The following is a 17,163-nucleotide window of genomic DNA, read 5'->3' on the forward strand; positions in this document are numbered from 1 at the left end:
TGCTTTGAAGCAACCATGCAACTCTTCCAATGGGTGAATCACAACCCTAGGAGGGTTAACTCAGAAGCAAGCCCCATTGCCAGCAACCAAGCTTACTCCCAAGTAAAGGATTGTGCTTTAGTTCTTTGCATGAAAATCAGTGGGGTTTAACAGCGCTTAACAGGGTTACCCATACTGCTTCCCCAAAACTAGGTCTTAGGTTTAATGCTTCAATAATCGAGGCCTCCAGCAGCCCCAGGCCAGCCCTAGATGTAACTGTTATTAATGGGAGGGGGGGCGACTCTGTTTGTGTGTGCCCACAGAGAGGGCTCTGAGTGCCACCTCTGGCACCCGTGCCATAGGTTCGCCACCACTGGCCTATAGCAGTGATGGCGAACCTTTTCGAGACTGAGTGCCCAAATTGCAACTCCAAAACCCACTAATTTATCGCAGAAGTGCCCAACACGACGAATTTAACCTAAATACTGGAGGTTTTAGTATAGAAAAAAACCGGTTGGAACTCCAAGGCACGCGTTACTTTCCGGGAGTAAGCTTGGTGGTAGTCGGTGGCTTTGCTTTGAAGCAACCATGCAACTCTTCCAATGGGTGAATCACAACCCTAGGAGGGTTAACTCAGAAGCAAGCCCCATTGCCAGCAACCAAGCTTACTCCCAAGTAAAGGATTGTGCTTTAGTTCTTTGCATGAAAATCAGTGGGGTTTAACGGCGCTTAACAGGGTTACCCATACTGCTTCCCCAAAGAGCTAGGTCTTAGGTTTAATGCTAATAATCGTGAGCCCAGCAGCTCCAGGCCAGCCCTAGATGTGTTATTATTATTGTGGGAGGGCGACTTCTGTTTCAATGTGTGTGCCCATAGAGAGGGCTCTGAGTGCCACCTCTGGCACCCGTGCCATAGGTTCGCCACCACTGGCCTATAGCAAATTTACAGTTATTTCTAAAATCCATATTATAACTATATCCAGTTTATGTTGAGGGACATGGTCAGACATTATATTGTAATTGTTTAATTTTAAAACATTTTTTTCATTCTGTGAAACAACATATAGAAAGCAGTTTCATCCACATTGAAGTAAAAGGTTATGCTTCAATTATTTTTATTTGCATGCTTAATTATAAAGATGGTACCTTCTATCCTAGTTCCTCCCCTTCAGCAATTTTGACTCTTAAGTGCTATAAATGGGTACAAATTAATTAATTGTGATAGGCTGCTGTATAACACACATACACACACTCCAACCCAGTATCATATCATTTTCCGTCAGGAGGAAAAGAGACCATGGCCCTTGGTAGTATAATAAAAGTAATTAAAATTTATTAGAAGGTTAAACACAGATTATTGTTGGTGGCTGAAACCTACAGAAAGATCACCAGCAAATCCACATTTAAATAACATAAATGACGAGATAGAGAAGCCTTCCTTATTTGAATTTGCTCAGTTTGCTAGTTTCAGTTATAATCATGTCTAAAATGTCCGTTTTTTTCTTGTCAGTGTAGGGCTCTATATGTTACTCTGCTTTAAGTAGTTTCCTAGGTACTATTTTAGAAAATTGTTACGTATCTAATTAATCCAAAAGCTCTCTTGAAGATGTGGAGGTCATGACTGCTGAAAAAATATGTAAGGCAAAAGGCATTAATAACGAGTTCTGCTCATAAACTGTATTCACTCACAGCTCTCATATCATTTTTCAGAAGTCAGTGCATGTACATCTGAAAACACTACATGTGGGAAGGGCTCAGTTAAAAACACAGAGACAGGCAGTAAGCTGTTATGGTGTGTGTTTTTCAGCCATGTAGAAACAAGCAGGATAAGGAGCTGTCTTGGAGGTTTGTATCTTGTGAAAGTTGAGACAAGGTCATAATATGATTTGAGTACCGTATATACTCGTGTATAAGTCGACCCACATATAAGATGAGGCACCTAATTTTACCACAAAAAACTGGGAAAACTTATTGACTCACGTATAAGTCGAGGGTGGGAAATGCAGCAGCTACTGGTAAATTTCAAAAATAAAAATGGATTCCAATAAAATTACATTAATTGAGGCATCAGTAGGTTAACTGTTTTTGAATATTTATTTCAAAGAAAAACAGTAAACTAGCTCTGTAAGTGGAAAAGAGGGTCAACAAGAACAATATGGTATCAACAATAACTTTAAAAGTACAAAAACCTTAGCTTTTTTGTAAGGAAGGGTTTTAAACAATGGATCTTACAATTAAAAACTGGAATGAACATGCCTGTTCACTGTGACTCAAAACTACGCTGCTTTTTAAAAGAATAGTTCATTATTTTTAGTGTACATATTTTTAAAATTGCACATGGCAGGTATCATTGAAGGGACATTCACACAACCTGTCAGTGGAGGTATGTTTATGTTAGCAGTACCAACATTTCAGAGTATCTTTAGGAGACCCTCCTGATGATGCCACCCAGGTTTGGTGAAGTTTGGTTCAGGGGGTCCAAAGTTATGGACCCTCGAAAGGGTAGCCCCATCTACTATTAGCTTTCATTGGAAACAACGGGGGATGGGAGCACCCACCTTGGGGATCCATAACTTTGGACCCCCTAAACCAAACATCACCAAACCTGGCTGGTATCATCAGGAGAGTCTCTTGAAGAATCCCTGAAATTTTGGTGCCTCTAGCCTAAAAACTGCACCCCCTGGTGGCCGGCAAAGTAAAAACCCTAAAATATTTTTTAAAATACACCTCACTCGTGTATAAGTCGAGGGGGGCTTTTTCAGCAGAAAAAATGTGCTCAAAAACTCGACTTATACATGAGTATATATGGTACTTATCTTTCTCATGTCTGTGAAACAGAACTACATGAGCCTATGGTCTGATCCATCAGAACAAGCCCTTAATTAGTGTAATTCTGAACACTGAAGTAATGACTAAACTGGGGTGTTGTCGGGTTGTCAGGATCCTCTGAAGATGCCTGCCACAGATGCAGGCGAAACGTCAGGAGAAAATGCTACTGGAATACAGCCATACAGCCTGGAAAACCCCACAACATCCCAGTGATTCTGGCCGTGAAAGCCTTTGACAATACAATGAATAAATATCCGTATAGCTAGAATTATGTAGAAGCTGGCAATTTGGATCAGTGTAGAGTATAAGTCATGCATTTATAGTCCCTGACCTGGACAGCCCAGGTTAGCTGGATCTCATCTTTATTTTTTTGTCTGGCATACTCCCACAGTATAGAATTTTTTAAAACAAAAACAAATTTTTTAAAGGTTAACAGTAAGTGGATTTTGTCCATATTCTCACAGTTATTATATAGTGCAGATGTAATTTTAGTAAGATATAGAAGCAGATTTTAATGTACTCTTATTAATATTATGAACAGTTTATCTCAGGCTTGAAAGAAGTACTCAGAGCTTTTAAACTGAATGCACATTTCATTCAGAAGTCTCGTTGTGTACTTACCCTTAAATAAGCGTTAATAGGATTGCAGCCTCAGTATCTTGGGGCATCCCTATCTGCTTTCTCCCTAACCTTTCTAAGGCCTTTTCTGTTTGCACAGCTTACCACAGATTTTCCCAATGGTCAAACCGTATGTCTTAGAAACATTTTCTGTAAAATAATTCCATACGCTTCCATTCCCTCCATGGTTTTTCCCCCTTGTCTTTTCAGTTGTCTTTATTCCAGATGGTACTGCTGAAAATGTATTATTTCTAATGGTGGTGGGATGTCATTTGTGATGCAGAAGAACAACCCTCCGCCTTTTTTCTTTTGCTTAGTTGCACTAGCTCAGGGGTAGGGAACCTGCGGCTCTCCAGATGTTCAGGAACTACAATTCCCATCAGTCCCTACCAGCATGGCCAATTGGCCATGCTGGTAGGGGCTGATGGGAATTGTAGTTCCTGAACATCTGGAGAGCCGCAGGTTCCCTACCCCTGCACTAGCTTTATTGCTCAGTTGCATTGAAGTGGCAATTCAAAAAATGTCTAGGCTTCCATTTCTTCCATTGAGGACTACCCCACACAAAATGGAAGCCCCAAACCCCCAAACCTACTGGAGCAGGCACTATTACCTGAAAGACCAAATTATATAATATAACAAAGATAAATTTTTAAAAGTTTCCTTTTGAAAACAGAGGATGGGGGGCGGGGGGAGAGAGAAGTGGGTGAAGGGGATGTTGGGTGACTACATGGGACATGAATAAGGGCCAAATGTTTGGTGGAGCAGAGAAATAAAAATCATTTCAACATGCTTAAGGGAAGTCGGCTCAGAAATAGATATTAAAAATGTGGTAAAAGTTATTGGGAAAACAGTGCAGGAAAAATGAAATGAAAACGTTTCCAGAACCAAACAGAGAAAACAACATGCAGAATTGAAAGGGGAAAAAATTAACATTTGTCAGCAAGAGACACTGTAAACGGTTCATGCAGAAAAGTAGTGCAAACATCATAAAATTTGGCAACAGGGAATTGCCCTTTTCATGTCAAGGCTTTTAAATACCAAATGAAGATTGGTAAATGTTCTCAAGTGGAGACCATGATCATGCATGATTAACAAAGTTTAATCTGTACCCGCCCACAAAGATAGTGGAGAGGATTTCGCAAGCTTTAATACTATGCAAGTAATTAGCACGCTCTACTTTTTAAATAACTGCTGCCAAACACTGCTGAGAAACTTCTAACAAGAACATCTGACTGAAATAGAAAATGAGATCACTGTTCCATGCTGTTAACCATCAATATTAAGAACAGTGTAAATGCTAAAATGGTGTACAAGCTGTGAAAGAGGAGTTTTGGTTGGCATTTATGGGCCTAGCTTGTTGGTAAAATTGAAAGAACAAGGGAACTTTTTAAAGTTTATGGAGTTCTGAAGAAAAAAAACAATAAGATTAAAAGTAGGAGGGATCAGCTCCTTTAACTTGCTCATTAGGTCTGAACTGGATGGTTTGTTGAGCACGTGGAAATCTTCAGCAGAGATGCACAAATGAAAGCAACAGAAACATTCCCACCCTGCACTTTTTAGAAATATGATACTGGCTTCAATACTATTTGGAGAATTAATTTTCTGCAATCTATTGCAAGTCAAATTAAAGTTGTGGCTTTGCATGCATGGCATTTAATAGTTTCTGTAAAAAAATGACTATGCCCATGTCTGCAGACAAATTCTTACTATGTGTTTGGACACAAGTTCCATTCAGTATAAGTTCATCTACTCCTTTTAAGTTTTGCTCCTTTTTAATGCTTTGTTCTCTGCTTAATTAGTTACTTCTTTTCACTTATGGTGGCCTAAAATAATTCTTAATTATAATTTCTTGTTGCTGGGAGAAGGGGATTTTAAATTCTGCTTTTCCTTTGCAGTCAAAGTTATAGTTGAATTAATTTTTACTGTTTTTTTATGATGGTAGCGTTGTAATCGCAAAATTACAGTAATAAAGGAAGTAAAAGGGAAAAAATAATGAGCAACTTCTTTGCAGTCAAATTTTCTTTTTAAAAAGGGGGGAAATGGTAATTACAGTTTATCTTTGAGAAGCTTCTGTGTGGTCCCACATTGAGACTGCGAATGCAGAGGCCTGCCTTTGGAAACTAGAAAGCTTATTTCTGTTCTGTCACTTTAAGAACACTCTCTCCACCTTCCTTCCTTCCGGTGGGAACTTTTCTGCCTAAAGGTAGCATGTTAAAAGGAAGGGGGAGGAGTACATTCCTCAGTTCTTCTTTTGGCACCATGGAGTTTAGATCACTTGATTGTAGCTATGGTGTCACTGGGTTGTTGGACTTCTACAATGGCTGAACTGAAGAAGAACATTACACTCTTCAAAAAGTGTGCTACGAGTAGCATGAAGATGGCGAAAACAGACTTGCACAGGGACCGTATCCTGATTTTGGGTGAGATCCACATCCATCTGCTTGTAAGGCCTGCCTGTCCCTCGCTCCAATGGCTTGAAAATGTAGGGCCTCCTGCCTGAAGGTAGCTCTTTATGACGGGGCTCTTTGTCCACTGGAGAGAACTGACAAATCATTCCCTTCTACCCTCTCAATGCTGGCTGGCACCTCAGCCTCTGCCCTGCTGTCTCTCGCTAGGGCCATTTCTGAACCTCTGACAAAAAAAGGCAAAAAGAAGAAGCAGGTTGGTAAGCATCAGAAGAAGACGAGAACCTCTGGATTTAAAGGCACCCTGTTGCCGCTCACTGTCCTGGCCTCTGTGACCATCGGAACTGAGGGGAAGGAGCCTGATGAGTAGACAAATCTGTCTGGGTGCCATGGAACCGTGGTGCTCAGCGTTGCCTCAGCAGCTGCTGATTCAGGACACTCCATTGCCATGGGCTGCTTGGAACTGAAGAATCTTCCCAGTACCATCGCATAGTTCCAACTGTCACTCCTCCCCAGCTCTGGGAGAACGTGGGTCTCAGATCTCGCAGCTTAGTTGCAGCAGATCTTCATCTAGAAGCTCCTTGGTCTTTTGCATGAAACAAACTTCAGCACCACTGACCCAATCTGATGTGCAGCAACCCCAATCTGTGTAATCAAGAGAGTATCTGCAGATGTCAGATGACACTGTCATCGTTCTTCCTCCTCCTCCCCACCAAGGGGCAAGTCACTACGATCAATACCAGAGTGTCCAGCCTGACCTAGGACATCCCATGCAGGTGAGCCTTGGTTGCAACTTCCTACGTCATTCTGATACTTCCCATATCTCCAGCATCCATGTCATTGGAGGTATGTCATCACTCCCCTACTTGGTTGGTGTCAGAAGACTCTTCCAGATATGTTCAATTCTGAAAGACTACTGTTACTCCCCAGATCTGAGTAAGAGGCATTGGGACCGACACTCATCAGAAATATCACCATGCCAATTGTGGACACTGTCCCACAAGTACCATTGCATGACTTCCCCGAGAGAGATCTGTTGGAACCGATCAAGGTCAGTGAGGTGTTCTAGGTCCAGCAATCACTGCAGGTTTGACAGGTCTCTGGAATCAAAGCTGTTGACCTCAAACTATACTGCTTAATTCTCTGCCCTGCCTTCAGAGACTCATTCACACCCTCCACAGTCTCTTGGGACTGAGCCTCTTGGAACTGAGACCATTATAGTCATATTCTGATTGAAGATCTTCCTTTAAGTCTGACCTAGATAATTTTCCTAGGGATAATTCTTTTTATTCCTCTTCACAATCAGATCTGACACCAGAGGACACCCTGGAAAAAATCTCCCTCTGCACCTCCAGTGGAGGACCTCCACATTGTCTGCAAGCATCTCATCCACATGGCGAAAGCAATGGGCACGTGGAAGGGCTTTTTCCTTAATTGCCCCCAGGTGGAGAAATAGCCTCCCCTCAAAGATTCAACATGCACCTTCCCTTAATGGGTAGGTGCACATGGGGAAGACCTTCCTCTTTGCCGAGGCACTTGGAAACCCCCTCCCTGGAAACCCCCTCTACAACTTCTGGTCTGCGGGGTGGGGGTGGGATTATTTTAATGTAATTTTATTGCTGTTTTAATTGTTATATTTTATTCATGATGTTTTTATTGTAGTTTAATTTTTTTCCAATTTTTGTAAACCACCTAGAGACTCCAGTGTGAAGCAGGGTATAAATATAATAAATAATAAATAGTGATATTGCATGCATCCAAGAATGCTTTTACCTTTTATAGGTTGGCTGGGAAAGCCTACAGATGCAACTACAATTTAGATTTTAATCATTTCATTTCAACTGCTATCTGGATACTGCTTTATTGGAACTAACAGGATAGTGGACCTAATGTGACTACTACTGCCAGGATCAAATTCCGTTCCTCATGTTGATAATTCCAGATGGGTTGCTGTGTTAACATGTGGCATCAGAATAAAAGAGAAGTCTTATATGCTATTTCAAAGACTGTCTTTGTTAGCCACCAACAGAATCCTGTTTTATTCTACATATCCTATGGGTTTTGGCATGTAGGTTTTCCCACCATAAAGTTTCAGTGCAGCTGCTCTTCCAAAATTCTAATTCAGTTCAACTCAATAGGCCTCCAACAAAGGATCTCAAATTAGGTTCCCTTAAAAAAAATTAAGTTCCCTGTAGCTTCTCACAACATAAGTTGCTCCAGAACCGTCTTTAAAATTGCCTACTTTTTAATAGTTAGCATCACCTCTTTTGTACTTTAACCCATTTTAACCAAATGAAACCCCTCCTCTGTCACATTTTGCCGTCTCTGTAATCACAGATGTTCAATATAGTATCAATTAGATGGTTTGTCTCAGTTATTTTGATGTTATTAACTGTGCAATAGGGAAACAGCCAACTTTGTAAACAAGTTATTTGTGCATATACCCCTGTTTATTTCTCTATACAAATAGGACTGAAGAGATTTTGGTTAATGAAGAGACTCTTGTGTTTAACATGGATGTTAAGGGGAAGAACTCACAAATAATATAGTATTTATTAGTAGTAAGATTATGTGGATAAGGCGGAACCAGTGGACATTGTCTACTTGGATTTCCAAAAGGCTTTTGACAAAGTTCCTCACCAGAGACTATTGAGAAAACTCAGCAATCAAGGAATAAGAGGGGAAGTCCTCCTATGGATTAAAAACTGGTTGAGAAACAGGAAGCAAAGAGTGGATGTAAATGGGAAGTTCTCACAATGGAGAGATGCAGGGAGTGGTGTCCCCCAAGGATCCGTTTTGGGACCAGTGCTCTTTAACCTATTCATAAATGACCTGGAATTAGGGGTGGGTAGTGTGGTGGCCAAGTTTGCAGATGATACCAAATTATGTAGGGTGGTGAGAACCACAAAGGATTGCGAAGAGCTCCAAGCGGACCTTGATAAATTAGGTGAGAGTGGGCTCAGAAATGGCAAATGCAGTTCAATGTAGCAAAATGCAAAGTGATGCACATAGGGGCAAAAAATCTAAACTTCACATACAAGCTACAAGGGTCAGTGCTATCAGTCACAGACCAGGAAAGGGTTTTGGGCATCTTAGTTGATAGTTCCATGGGAATGTCAACTCAATGCATGGCAGCTGTGAAAAAGGCAAACTCTATGCTGGGGATAATTAGGAAAGGAATTGATAATAAAACTGCAAAGATTGTCATGCCCTTATATAAAAGCTTAGTGGATGCGACCAAGCAGCCTTGGAGTTACTGTGTCCAGTTCTTGGTGCAGCGTGATCTCAAAAAAAGGATATTGAGGAGATAGAAAAGAAGAAAGAGGTGCAGAGAAGGGCAACAAAGGATGATTGAGGGACTGGAGCACCTCTCCCTATGAGGAGGGGGCTGCGAATGCGTTTTGGAGACTCTTTAGTTTGGAGAGGAGACAGCTGAGGGGGGATATGATTGAAGTCTATAAAATTATGCATGGGGTAGAAAATGTTGACAGAGAGAAATTTTTCTCTCTTTCTCACAATACTAGAACCAGGGGGCATTCATTGAAAATGCTGGGGGGAAGAATTAGGACTAATAAAAGGAAACACTTCTTCATGCAACGTGTGATTGGTGTTTGGAATATGCTGCCACAGGAGGTGGTGATAGCCACTAAGGGGCTTGGACAGATTTATGGAGGAGAAGTCGATTTATGGCTACCAATCTTGATCCTCTTTGATCTGAGATTGCAAATGCCTTAACAGACCAGGTGATCGGGAGCAACAGCCGCAGAAGGCCATTGCTTTCACCTCCTGCATGTGAGCTCCCAAAGGCACCTGGGTGGGCGACTGCGAGTAGCAGAGAGGTGGACTAGATGGACTCTGGTCTGATCCAGCTGGCTTGTTCTTATGTTCTTAAGATTTCTATGCCCAGAATTTGCTTACAGACATCAAGACTTAAGACATTCCAGCAGGAAGGACTACATTGTAATTATAGTATGAACAAAATGTCATCAGAAATGATTAATCATTTTGAGAATATGGCTACATTCAGACATATTCAGCCTTCAAATTGTCCATGCTTTCATGTTCCTCCTACCCTTTTCTCCTCCCTTCTTATGTAAGTCGGTGTTTGAAGGTGCCATGTGGCTTGATCTCCTGCCTACAAATGAGGATTCCAAGTTTGCCTGTTTTTTTTTTCTGGGAATGTGGAAGTCTTCACTGATTGAGATGCCCACAGGGAGAGAGAGAAAGAGAGCTCAAAACGTTAAGAACTTCTAAGAAACATTTTCATAAAGATAAACCATAATTTGTTTTCAAATACGAACAGAGGCAGACTCTTCTGAGGGAAATCATACCTTCCAAACTAAAGCAGGTGAAAAAAGCAACAGCAAATATCTCTAATAAATGACGCTCATTTAAACTCCCGCTTTTTAGTTTGACTGAAGATTGTGTTCTTCCAAAATATTTAAATTAGCCAAATCCATAAGTGTCACTGTAGATTAATGTTAGCAATATTATACAGAAATTATCGTGCTGAAGCCTGAAACCAGAATAATTCTGAAAAAGAGCACTTTCTAAGAAACCAGTAAGTAAGAAAGGAAGTACCATGTCATCTTGAGAGATGAAACACTCTTTTCAGTAACGTCTGAGAACAGGATACTTATGCAATGAGAATATCAAAATCACAAACTGTTTCTACTTCAACTATTATGATTATCTTGAATTCTGAAGGCTTCACTGCAAAACAAGAACTTCTTAAGGATGTAGGTTTGAGCCGTTAAGAGGTATTACATTTGTTATGAAGTATTGCAATCCCCCTCCATGCACTCATCTGTAAGATTAGTGGCTTTGATTCCAATCCTCATCTTGCATTGCTGATATAATACTAATAGCCATTAAACTACTGAATACAGCTATCAGATGCACTGCACCAAGGCTGGAACACTTACTTTACATTGGCTAGGATTGCCAACCTCCAGGCAGAGCCTGGAGATCTCCCAGAATTCCAGCTGATCTGCAGACAACACAGGTCAGATTCCCTGAAGAAAATGTCTGCTTTGGGGAGTCCTCTATGCTCTATTTGAATATGGCTGCTTTATGGTATTATATCCTGTTGAGAACCCTCCTCTCCCTAAATCTCAACCTCTCCAGGCTCCTCCCCACAAATCTCCAGGAATTCCCAAACCAAAGCTGGCAACCCTATGGACTGGTTGATACATTACAGATGCCTCTTTGATTGATTCTAGGCGGACAGTTCCTGCAGAACTCAGATCAGGCCTAGCTGGCCGTGTCATTGGCACATGTAAACAGCTACAAGGACATAGTGTTCTTCATACATTCAAAGGTATTAGGTCACATGGCAGTGACGTATCTACCAGAGGGACATGGGTGGTCACATGTCCCAGGGCACCACCTGTGGGGTGCAAAATTGCCCCCATACCACTCCCGCAGTAAGCCTGAAGGAGCAGCTGTACTGGGAGCCTGCTGTGGGCCCACTGGGTGCCCCTTGGCCCACCCCACCTGGCCTGGCCCCACCAGGCTGTCTGGGACCACTGCCTTCTGACTGAAGGAGCAGCTGGCTGTCATAAGTGGGGCATGGGGGTGCAGGAGCAGGTGTTGCCCCAGGATCCATTTTCTCCCAGCATGCCATGTGATGAGCTATAGCTTGGGATGTCAACCTCCAAGTGGACCTGGCAGTCTCCTAGAACTACAGCTCATCTCCAGACTACAGAGATCAGTTCCCTTGGAGAAAATGGCTGCTCTGGAGTTTGAACTCTATGGCATTGTACCCCACTGAGGTCCCTGTTCTCCCCAGACTCCGCCCTGAAATGTCAATCTGAAGCTGGTAATCCAGCTCTCCCCCCCACCCCCGATGGTGTCCAGGAGGGACTTGGAAAACCTATCTGCAGTTCAATTTAAGCCTGGGCACACCCAGAAGGTCTGATGCTGGATAATAATCAGGAAGGCAAAGAGATAGCCAACAAGCAAAATCTCTCTTAAGTGAAAAATAAGAATGTTGATAACTGATAGATGGGGAGTAACTAACTATTCAATGAATTCATCAGCGAGCCCAGGGAATATGAAGGCAATGAAAGGTCTATTTCCCATGTGGAAACTGCATCTTTCTTAGTCCCAGAATTTAATCTGCTTCATAGCATGATTCTGGCAGGCAGGTCTCACATTAAGAACATGTCAGTTGAAAATCTAGGGTTGGGGCTGTTGAATCAGTACACAGATGGCTACACATGACCTGGTTTAGAAATCTAATACCGCCTGTCTTTTAATAGTTAGCATGCGTACACACACACCCGCACACACAATGGATTTTTGCTCTATTTAATATCTAAAAATGAAGAACACAGATAATCCTGGTTAAAAGAAATTCAGTAATTTTAAGCATAATCATTTTAAATGGCTGCAGTTTCAATCACAGCTGAATAGATTTTGATGCAGAGGTAGATCAGTTTAAGCCAAAAGAAAACTTGGGCTGAACAGGGTTAGAGAGAAAAAAAAAGAACGGAAGACATTCATGACAATGTACATAATATTTTTAATGAAGCATTTTTTCCCAAAGATTCCATTGGATGGGGATGTACTTTGCGGCTCACTTAGTATTGTGCCCTATACACTATTTTAGAAGCAGAGAAATTCAGTCCTTCCTCAGTGATCTCCGTGCTTGGGCACAGACACTTCAGGTAGGCAGGGCCCAAGCCATTTAGGGCTTTGTATGTCAGTGTTAACACCTTGTATTGGGAGCAGATTAGGAGCTAGTGCAGTACCTTAAGGACTGATGTGATGTGCACCTGGCCGGATGTACCAGCTAACAACCTTACTGCCACATGCTGCACCACCTCTAACTTTCAGATTGTCTTGAAGGACAGCCCCACAGGAATCCAATCATTTAAGAGCTTGGGAGTTCTGTTGGATATAGATTATTTAGCTGGAAAACCAGCAGTCTAGGTTGCAAAAGTTTTTATTTTCCAACTTCATATGGCACAGAAATTGCCCCTTTTCTAAGACTCAGCTGCAAGCCATGCTACAGCATCTTTGAATGGATTAAAGACAATGTGGAAGTTTCAGTTGTACTGAATGCAGAAACTAGCTTGTTGCAAAGAGTTAAAATGGTTAATAATTCCAAAATTTGTTTGTGAATTAAGTTTGACTTACTGCTTTTCTAATTTTGACTTCTACTTTTTGTCTTTAGGAGAAGCCAAAAACCTTCCTACCTATCCAGGGCCAAACAAGATGAGGGATTGCTACTGTACTGTAAACCTGGACCAGGAAGAGGTTTTCAGGACCAAAATTGTGGAGAAATCACTATGGTAACTAACATTTCTTGAATCACAGGGAACCCTTCTTTTTTTTCTTTCTAGCGGTTTTCTTCTGTATTCTTACTTAAGCTTCAAGAGGTAAATATTCCAGCAGGTTTTCCTCTAAACTTGGCTTCCTGTTATATCTCTTTCCTCCAGCTATAGACATTCTTTTCTTGAGAACACACGTTGATTCCTTGACAGAAGGCCTGTAGATATGGTAGTTCTTTGAACCTATGTAGATTCTTTTTCTATACCTCTCACTATACACAATGGGGTAAGAATAAATCTTGGCCTAGCGTACTTCCTTCCCCGTTCCTGTCCTCCTCACTAGGGTGGCTAGTGCACCTGGGCCACTTGCAGGGGATGGTGGTCACATTGCCAGATCTGGGCTGGGAAATCCCTGGAGAATTGGGGATGGAGCCTGGGAAGGACAAGGACCTCAGTGGGGTACAGTGTCATAGAGTCCACCCTCCAAAGTTGCAGGAGAACCGATTTCTGTAGTCTGGAGATAAGATGTAATTCTGGATGATCCCTAGGTCTCCCCTGGAGCCTCATATCCTTATCCTTACTGGGAATGAAAGCTAGCTACTTCATCAGAAGTCTTATATTCCTGTAAATGCAGAGGGTTATTCTAATGGATGTGCTAGGTGCTACATGCCGTGTAACAGGTTCCTGCATTTTTCTGGCTTCAGCTGCGCTTTCTGCTCATGTCTAGTGTTTTGGGATCTACAGATGCACCTTTGATAGTTTTCTTCTGCCACCAGCTAGGGCAAATCCTAAACTTTATTTAGCAGATTGTTACAGGCAAGCTCATACTGTATCTGCCTGAATGTGAGTCTGTGTGGTTGTGTAAATAAGTAGAACACCTGTCCCTTTCTTCTGGTTGGTATAGTAGAATAACTTAAAATGGCTGCAGACAAGAGAAAAATGATCCAGCAAGTTGCTGAAAATCAAAGTGAAACTTATACAGCTTTATTTTACCTTGAATCCTCAACTAAGCACACAGAGAAATCCATAAAAGGATAAAAAGAGCAGAATACAGAAGGCAAAAAAGAAAACATTGTTTCTTGCTATCTAAAATCGTCATCTTCAGAACATCCCTCTGCCTGAACAAGGCATCAGACTTACTTTCCAGCAGGCAAAACACAACAGTGGGTTTTTTCCCGCTTGGAACCTGCACTTCAGATGCTTTGCTAGAGTGGGGAGTTACTGCTTTGGATCAATGAAGAAAGTGGGTGGCTCTTCAGAACTCCAGAGTCTCAGGATGGACCAGGGAGGTCATGTGGAGTGGACATTCTCACCTATGCCTGAGGCCAGTATCCGGTTCCAATGTCAAAGTGCAAAGAGGTTGAGAACTAACATTTAATTGGTTCTTTTCTCCTTTCATTTATATATATATAGGGTATTTACTATAAACCCTTTCAATTTTAGCTCTGCCGTGATTTAATCTTTGTGTCACAGCTTTCTTTAATTTACAGAGATAAGCAGTGATATTGCCATACTGGCCTTGAAGCATTACACATGTGGTACTTGGAAATAAATCCCGTTGAAATGAATGAGATTTACTTCCAAGTAAAGATGCTCTGGACTGAGGTAAGAGGTTGTGACCCTGAGCACAGTCACTTGCTAGTGTTCTAATGAATACTTGCAAATACACGTGTCCGATGTGTTTTTAATTGCCACTTGAATCTCTCTGCTGTGTGCAGACTATAGAAGCTGTATGGAGAGCATTTCTACAATTTGAAGATCATTAAAATCTCTCTGAGGAGGGTTTATTGTCTTCATTGACGTCACTAATCCAATAACCCTTTCCTACTGAGAGAATAAGTCCTTTGAGGCAAGAGGCAAGAACAGAAATACTATTTTAGGCATTCCTATAAAACTGAAGTGGTGCATTGAAACTCCTGTGCAATCAAATGGTGGACAGATGGTTTATGTGGACAAAGCACGGCTTAGCTCCAAGGTGTGGACAATGCATGCTTCCTTTCTCTTAGCATCCTATCTGTCTCTGCAGAATATCTTTTCCTACTTACTTGGTGACCAGGTCTATCCTCCTGCACATCCTCTGTGAAGAGAAAGGGAATTGGGGCACATGAGCAGAGGCAGTAGAGAGAGGATGTTTGTACTTGGACTGAGCCTTTGCCGAAATTTTCATGTAGAAGAGATAGCAATTCTCACCAACCTGTCTGCTGTTTCTCAGGAAAGTGCTGTTGGAGATCTTGCTGATCTCTGTTCAGCAGTCCACCTTCAATATTTCATACACACTGAGGACTTCCTCTCTGTTATCTTTTTTGGATTCCTCACTATTCCTCACCTCCATCTCCCTGGGTCTAATTTGTAATTGATTTTATTTACAAACCCTTGTGCCATTATGGGAACATTTTGCAACCTGCATTTCTTCTCTGTGTGCATTCTATCCTGAGCCACTTCTTGTGAAGAAAAAGGGAATGGGGGAGAGGGGCAGGTGAGCATAGGCAGTAGAGAGGGAACGTTTGTAGTTGAACTCTCTCCATTGAGTTTCATGGGATCTCACTTGCCCTTTTTCTGTCTGTCTCTGATTCCCAAGTCAGAATTTGAGCTGGAATGAAAAAAGATAAACACAACTTTTGACTGTCTTGTTTTCTAAGAGGTAAACATTTTAATTCTGCCACCCAGCCTTGACTGAGAAAGGCAATGAGGATGATTGAAGGATTGGAGCATCTTCCTTATGAGGAGAGGGACTCTTGGGACTCTTTAGTTTGGAGAGGAGACATCTGAGGGGGGATATGATTGAAGTCTGTAAAATTATGCATGGGGTAGAAAATGTTGACAGAGAGAATTTTTCTCTTTCTCATAATACTAAAACCAGGGTGCATATATTGAAAATGCTGGGGGGAAGAATTAGGACTAATAAAAGGAAACATTTCTTCACACAACGCGTGATTGTTGTTTGGAATATGTTGCCACAGGAGGTGGTGATGACCACTAACCTGGATAGCTTTAAAAGGGGCTTGGATAGATTTATGTAGGAGAAGTCAATTTTTGGCTACCAATCTTGATCCTCCTTGATCTGAGATTGCAAATGCCTTAGCAGACCAGGTGCTTGGGAGCAGCAGCAGCAGAAAGCCATTGCTTTCACATCCTGTAATGTGATCTCCCAAAAGGTGGGCCACTGCGAGTAGCAGAGTGCTGGACTTGATGGACTCTGGTCTGATCCAGCAGGTTTGTTCTTATGAGAAGGAAAGCATTATTCAAGTTGCCTATTTTTGCTTATAGTAACAGGTGAGTTGATTTAAGGATAGTTGTGCTCAGCTGACTTCAGGACTAAAATGCACACATTTGGCTATGTGTAGACTCACTGGGTGCTGAAGTGAAAGATCTCTGCGAAGTACAGTAAGAGGAAGCTTCCAAGAAATTGGCTTGATCACTGGGTCATTCTGATTGATAATGCTCAATGAAAGTTGATGCAATAATGTAATATAAATAATGAAAAGGCTGCCTTTTCTACAAAACTTTTGCTTGATCTCAAATTCTTTGCTCCCAAATGAGACAAGATTACATCCCTTGCTCATGTTGCAGCTATCAGGTGTGTTTTGTGCAGGAATCCTGGAGGTTTTTTGCAGAGTGAATAAAAATAATTTTTTTAAAAAAATTAAAAATCAGTTTTTTATTTAAATCAATTTTTTAAAATTTAAATCATTTTTAAATAAAAACTTTTTGCAAAAAATCTACCTAAAGATAGTGTAGATAGTTTTTTTAAATTTAAGATGCATTGCACTCCGAAGGTTATTTGTCATAAAATCAGGATTAGCTTTTAATTATGTAGCATGAGGCAATGTTTATATTTGTGCAATGTTTAAATTTTTGGGTAAATGAATTCCATTAATCCATTCACAATGCCATGCTCTTCCACAGGTTTCTGTAAGATTATTTTGGGCAATTGTTCTATGTATATAAAATATATTGTGATGCAGATGCCTGATTTGGCAGTTCTTAGAACTGTGAATTTGTGTCTGTGGAGATAACTTACTTCTTCTTCACAATGAAAATGTTATAAAATAAACA

The 17,163-nt window shown here is 41.3% G+C and overlaps 1 protein-coding gene across 4 annotated transcripts in view; it reads left to right on the forward strand.

Moving 5' to 3' along the window:
* RASA3 (RAS p21 protein activator 3) overlaps positions 1-17,163 on the forward strand; it is a 211,123-nt gene that overhangs the window by 91,738 nt on the left and 102,222 nt on the right. For 3 of the 4 annotated variants that reach the window (XM_048492563.1, XM_048492562.1, XM_048492564.1), the window contains one exon: positions 13,011-13,128. In XM_048492563.1, the coding sequence (XP_048348520.1) occupies positions 13,011-13,128 (118 nt within the window). Of the gene's footprint in view, positions 1-13,010; positions 13,129-17,163 lie in introns of those variants that run through there. The other variant, XM_048492565.1, reaches the window with a different exon arrangement.

This window comes from Sphaerodactylus townsendi, linkage group LG04 (genome assembly GCF_021028975.2).
Source record: "Sphaerodactylus townsendi isolate TG3544 linkage group LG04, MPM_Stown_v2.3, whole genome shotgun sequence".
NCBI lineage: Eukaryota > Metazoa > Chordata > Lepidosauria > Squamata > Sphaerodactylidae > Sphaerodactylus > Sphaerodactylus townsendi.